General features: G+C 67.8%; 2 protein-coding genes across 2 annotated transcripts; one reads left to right on the top strand and one right to left on the bottom strand.

Annotated features, from left to right (window-relative positions):
* On the top strand, positions 1 to 1,844 carry H696_02507 (hypothetical protein). The gene is made up of 2 exons (XM_009496415.1): positions 1 to 468; positions 655 to 1,844. Exons 1-2 carry the CDS (start codon positions 55 to 57, stop codon positions 1,087 to 1,089), a joined length of 849 nt encoding a protein of 282 aa, XP_009494690.1. The 5' UTR covers positions 1 to 54; the 3' UTR covers positions 1,090 to 1,844.
* A 114-nt stretch (positions 1,845 to 1,958) lies between these two features.
* H696_02506 (hypothetical protein) lies at positions 1,959 to 5,429 on the bottom strand. The gene is made up of 3 exons (XM_009496414.1): positions 4,990 to 5,429; positions 3,176 to 4,843; positions 1,959 to 2,968 (listed from the first exon to the last, which is right to left on the bottom strand). Exons 1-3 carry the CDS (start codon positions 5,362 to 5,364, stop codon positions 2,120 to 2,122), a joined length of 2,892 nt encoding a protein of 963 aa, XP_009494689.1. The 5' UTR covers positions 5,365 to 5,429; the 3' UTR covers positions 1,959 to 2,119.
* Between the last annotated feature and the right edge of the window lie 215 nt (positions 5,430 to 5,644).

Below are 5,644 nucleotides of genomic sequence, written 5' to 3'. Positions count from 1 at the left end.
CCGTCGGCCGACTCTGCAGGCAAAAAGCGCGCGCCCCCGCCCTCGCTCCCGCCAATGCTCTCCGCCGTCCGCTCTTCGGCGGCCCTCGCCCGCATGGCGCCCCTTCGCCTGTCGGCGCAGGCGGCCGCCGCCGCTGCCGGCCCCCGCCTCGGCGCGGTGTCCGCCCTTGCTGTCGGTCCGACCCCATCGACCCCGGCCGTGGACGCCATGCCGGCCCGCCAGTTCTCGCTCCTCGCGGCCGGTCGCGGCTTCGCTGCCCCGCTCGGGCAGATGGCCGTCGGCTCGGCCGCCCGCCAGCCGGCGTCCGTCATGGCTGGCCTGCTGGGCCAGCAGCCTCATCCCCTGGCTCTGGTCGGGCCTGCTGCCGGTCCGATGATGGTGTCCCGTGGTCTGATGATGCCCCGCCGGTCGAAGTTCCGCAAGCGCTTCAAGGGCCGTGTCTATGGTCGTGCCTCTCGTGGTCACTATGTACGGGCCCATGCGCCAAGCGTGCCTGCCTAGGGGGAGGGGCCAGAGGGCCGGCCTGCCCCTCTGATTGTCACATTTCCCATGTCTGACCCTGTATCGGCACCTTTCCCCCCCCCCCCCCGCCCCTCCCTCCCCTGCCCTCCCCTGCCCTCCCCTGCCCTCCCGCCTGGTCGACTCAACACACAGGTTGCCTTCGGTAAGTATGGCCTGCAAGTGCAGCATCCGGTGCGCCTGACTGCCGCGCAGATTGAGTCCGCTCGTCGTGCTATCACTCGCCGTCTGAAGCGTGTTGGCCGCATGTGGATTCGCATCTTCCCCGACATCCAGGTGTCCAAGAAGCCGGCCGAAGTGCGCATGGGCTCCGGCAAGGGTTCCGTCGATCACTGGGTCGTGCGTCTGAAGGCCAACCGTGTCATCTTCGAGTTGGATCAGGTCCCGGAGCCGCTGGCCCGCGCGGCCTTCCGCCTGGCCGCCAGCAAGCTGCCGATCCCCTGTAAGTTTGTCCTCAATCCGAAGCTCGTCCGCGGGCCGCCTCCGACTGCCCCGGCTGCCGAGGCTGACGCCGGTGCCCCGGCCGCCGACGGCACTGGGACCACCCCGCCCTCGGCCCCGGCCGCTTAAGGCCTCCTCCCTCTCCCCCTGTGCTGTGCCCTCGCGTGTGGCTCCAATCCCGTTCGACTCTCGATGCATCGCTGGCACCTGGGGCCCGCTTCGTGCTGCTCCTTCCCATCTTCCTCCCTCCCCCCCCCCTTCACATCGGCCCTTCTCCTCTTCCCCGCTCGTCGCCCACCCACCCGCTCCTCCACTCGCAGGACTGCCCTGTCGGCGTGCGCATGCAGGGCGCCCCTTTGCCCCCATTCCTCCTCGCCGTCCCCTCAATCTCCGGAACATGCACACATATAGAGTCATGCCCCTCGCGCTGGGAGGCGGGGGGAAAGAGCATGGCCTGCTGAGACAGCAGGGCCGGGCCCAGGTCTGTCGATGTGTGCGTGGTCGTGCACATCCATCCACGCGCGTGGCACGAAACCCGAGGAAGCCGAGCGTCCTCCCTCCCCCCCTCTGGGTCGGTCCCCGTACTCCTGTAGGGTGTGCCCGGTTTTGCCCCTCCCGACTGCTTTTTCCGCACGGCGCCCCGACACTGGCGCGTGCTCCCCCTCCCTCCTTGTCTTTGTTGTCCTTCCCACCCGTATTCTCCTTCGAGGAGAAGTCCCCTCATCTCGGCCTTCTCGCGCAATCCCCCCCCCCCCTCCTTCCCCCCTTCTCCCTCGCCTATGGCGCACGCGTGTGCATCACCCAACACACATGCACGGCAATGTGCCTGCACATAGAAGCCTCGGGCTTTCCCGCCCGTCAAAAATAAACCCTGTAAAGTTACCCCCCTCTCGTGCCACCTGACAGCCAAGTTGACTGGCCTGCATTCTGTTGCGCGCACACACACGCGCACGCGCCCCCCAGACAGGCAAGGGAGCCGGGGAGAAGGGGACACAACAGTAAGGATGGGGAGTATATTCCGCGCACAAGCGCACACACGGCGAGAGGGAAACTAGATCGCCGAGGGGAGAGCGGAAAAGGCAGGGGGGAGGGGGGGGGGAGCAAAAAAAAAAAAAGACAATGACAAGGGCGGTGGCCTCTGGGGACCATGCTCCTCCCTCTACCAGCCATCTCTCCGGGGCTGTAGCCCGGGCAGCAGGAAGGTCTTCATGCTCTTGTGAACGTATGTGCTGGCACGGAGGTTGTGGTCCTTGGCGTGGCGGGTATAGAGTGCCCGGCAGGCAGCGGGGAAGGGCTGCTTCAAGAGCTGGGTGGCGGCCCCAAGCAGGGGATACAAGGCCTGGATGGTGTACGGGGCAACATACTCCAGGGGCAATGGCCGGTTGTGGTACTGGGCAATGACATGGGGAGCCAGGAGTGGCGAGTGTGGCGCCTGGGCGGCGGTATTTCGGAAGGCCCGATTCAGTTGCCGGCGCCCATACACGGCCACCACGCTCCGGGCGATGGACCACGGCCAGTGCCCATTCCAGTCGCACCACCCGACCGGGGGGATGGCGTCCAGGGTCGGCACGCCGGGGGTCTCCTCCGGTGGTGAGCGCTTCAGCATCAGCCGGGCCAGGACAACGGCGCAGCAGGCCAGCACCGAGGGCCGGACATTGGCGAAAACCGGGTGCGTGTGTCCAAAACAGAGGACCACCTCGGCCACATAAGAGGCCACATGGTATACCTGCTTGTCGTAAGTCGGCTCGTCGGTTGGCGGCGGCGAGGCGTTGGTCGGGTTGTAGAGGGCCAACCGGCGGATGAAGGAGGTGGCCGGCGGGTGGGCAAGGTCGTAATTGAGCGCGGCCAGGATCATCCGCTCGGTCAGGTGCAGGGACGAGCGGCAGAATATCTCCCCGGTCATCTGCATCACTCGGCTGATGGTCCACTCGGTGTTGCTGTCCTCGAACTTGATGGCCAGGAAGTAGCAAGTCAGGGCGATCATCTGGGCCGAATGCTTGGGGATATTCTATATGCCGGGGGCGGGGAGGGGGGGGAGGGGAGGAAAACACATGGTGAGTGAGAACACATTGGCCGGAGGGAGAGAGATCCAGGGCGGAGAGGTACAAGCCCGTAACGAGGGCAAAGGCTCCAGGAGGGTCTTAAAAGGTTGAGAGAGAGAGAGAGAGAGAGAGAGAGAGAGATGCCGAGCACCGGCACAAACACAAGTACATACCTGCACCATCGACAGATACCGATCCCACAGGTTCATGGCCAGACCGAGAACCTGCGGTGGGGACCCCGGCACCAGGAGGTCGACCTCGGTGAGCCAATTGGCCACGACCCCGCGGTCGGAGGCCCGGATCTCGGGGTGCCGCTCGGAGCAGTCGCTCGCAGCCGGACCCTCGGCCACGGCCCACCAGGTGTTCAGGAATGGCAGAGTGCGGGCCTCCTGCCGGAGCATGTGGTGCACGAAGGTGGCCGTCTCGGCGGCCCGGTCCAGCACCGGATGGCCAAAGTGCGTGTTACCATAGGTCGGCAGGGCCGGGCCGACGGTCCGCCCGGCCAAAGCCTCGGCCAGAGGGCGCGGGGCCCCGTCCATTCCGGCTGGGCTGTCGGACTGCAGGACCATCCCCCCGGGGGGCTCTTCCAAATGGCAGGCATCCGACGAGTGCTCCGAGCTGAGATATGCCCCAGTGAAGGCCGACGGGGAGAACCGGAAGTCCTGATCGCCATCGGTGGAGGGGGCCGTGGCGGCCGCATCATCCCCGGGATAGCCGGCGCCCAGGGCCCCGAAGATGTGGCCCCGCTCGTCCGGCGAGCAGGCGCTACCATGCTGCCCCTGGCTCGACCGGGGGTCGGCCAGCACACCGGCCGGATGCGGGCGCCAGGGCCGGGCCTGCGGCTCGAAGGTCGTCAGCGAACGCGGGTCCTCCGATTCCGAGTCATAATCCGAGTAGGTGGCCAGCTCAACCAGGCCACCTCCAAGGAGGCCCTCATTCAGGAGCAGCTCCGCCACGCGAGCCGTCGACATGGCCCGGTCCACCCGACGCGGGTGGAAGGTCTTGGCGAAGTCGGTGTCCAGCGCGCAGGGGGCCTGGTTGCGCCGCGGGAAGGGGGCCTTCAGCATGGTCTCCTGTGCCGAGGAAACGAACACCCGGCCGGGGGCGGACATGGGGGCCGGCGGCAAGGGTGGCAGCGGGGCGCCAAGCGAGCCGTCCGCCAGCGGCACGGACACCGGCATCGACTGGAGCTGCGCATCACTCGACATGGAACCGGGGCCCGGGGCCGCATACTCCTCCTGCTCATGCCGGGGCTCGACATGCATCTCCGAATCCGGCATGACATCGATCGGCACATAGGGGGGGAGGGCAACAACACCCGGCAGTGGGTATCCGGCGACCGGGGCCCGACCATGGCCAGGGTAGCTGTCCTCACACGCGGCGTCCCCGTCGGAGTAGTCGGCCTCCTCGTCGCCATACCCGAACTCCGAACGGACATCCTCGTCGTGGTCGTCGTCGTCGTGGTCGTCGTCGTCAATGTCGATGTCGATGTCCTGGGCATGTGCATCATGGTGGCCAGGCTGCTGGTAGACGCCCGAGGCCTTGGAAGCTTGCTGGAAAGGGGTGTCCATGTGCTCGTGCATGGGTCGCCGGATGCCAGGCCCCGACATGGACGACGTCACGGGCTCCGATCCAAACTCATTGACCAATGTCGAGACCGGCGAAATGAGGGACCCGGCTTCGGGCGCCAGCTCGCCGAGCTCGGCCTCCGGCACTCGACCGCCAGAGATAACACCGGCTGGACCGCGCGTCGGATCGGCCTGGAGGTGGTGCAGGGAGAGCCACGCCGGCGATGGGGCGGTGGCTGGCCGGACGACAGCCTGCATGTGGGGCTCCTGGGCCTGGGACATTGGCAAGGGGGCAGCGCGTCAGCACGGGGGAGGGGCGGGGGGGGGAGGAGGAGGGGGGCCAGCTTAGTGGGGCTGGCCCGCACATGTGCAGCGAGGGCGGGAAGTCGGCATCGAGAGCAGGGTGTGAGGGTCCGTACGGCCGGGCCCGAGCCGATGAAGGACATCGGGGGCCGGGGAGGGCGGTGTGTCAGAAAGTCCGGGCTGGTGACCGGGCGCGGTGGGGCCCCATCGCCAGGGTGCTGGCCGAAGTCCGTGGCAGAGCCCGCCGCGTCACTCGTCGCCACCGTGTAGAAGTCCTCCTCTTGGAGGAACTGCTTGGAGCTTCGCCGGGAGCTGGGGGCCGGCTGCATCCAGCCCTCCTCATTCAGGTGGCCCGAGGTGGGGATCATGGCCAGACCCTCGGAGGACTCGTGCATGGCCAGCTCGCTCGGGGTGTGGGTGTGGAAGGAGCCGCGAGCAGGCGCCTCCCCGACAACCGAGCCGGATCCGGGCATGTAGTTCTCGGGCGGCATGACGGTGCGCTGGGGCAGGGCCAAGGAGGAGGTCGGAGAGGGGAGGCGACGGGAGGGGGGGGAGGGGGGGGGACTACGGGGCTGGGTCGACTCTAGGCGAGAAGAGGGGGCGCCGGGTCGTCGGGCGTGAGGGAGAGGTGCTGCACAAGAGGCTGGTGGGGGGTGGGGGGGGGGGAGAAAGGTGTGCCACAACCCAAGACACGGGCAACCAACGCGAAGGGGCCTCTTGTTGAGGAGGCTCGGGCGAGGCGGCGGGAGGGGAGAGGGGGGGGGAGGGGGG

The sequence above is a fragment of the Fonticula alba genome (assembly GCF_000388065.1).
Source record: "Fonticula alba strain ATCC 38817 unplaced genomic scaffold supercont2.3, whole genome shotgun sequence".
NCBI lineage: Eukaryota > Rotosphaerida > Fonticulaceae > Fonticula > Fonticula alba.
Note: the sequence above shows the minus strand (reverse complement) of the source record. Positions and strands in the feature narration are given on the sequence as shown.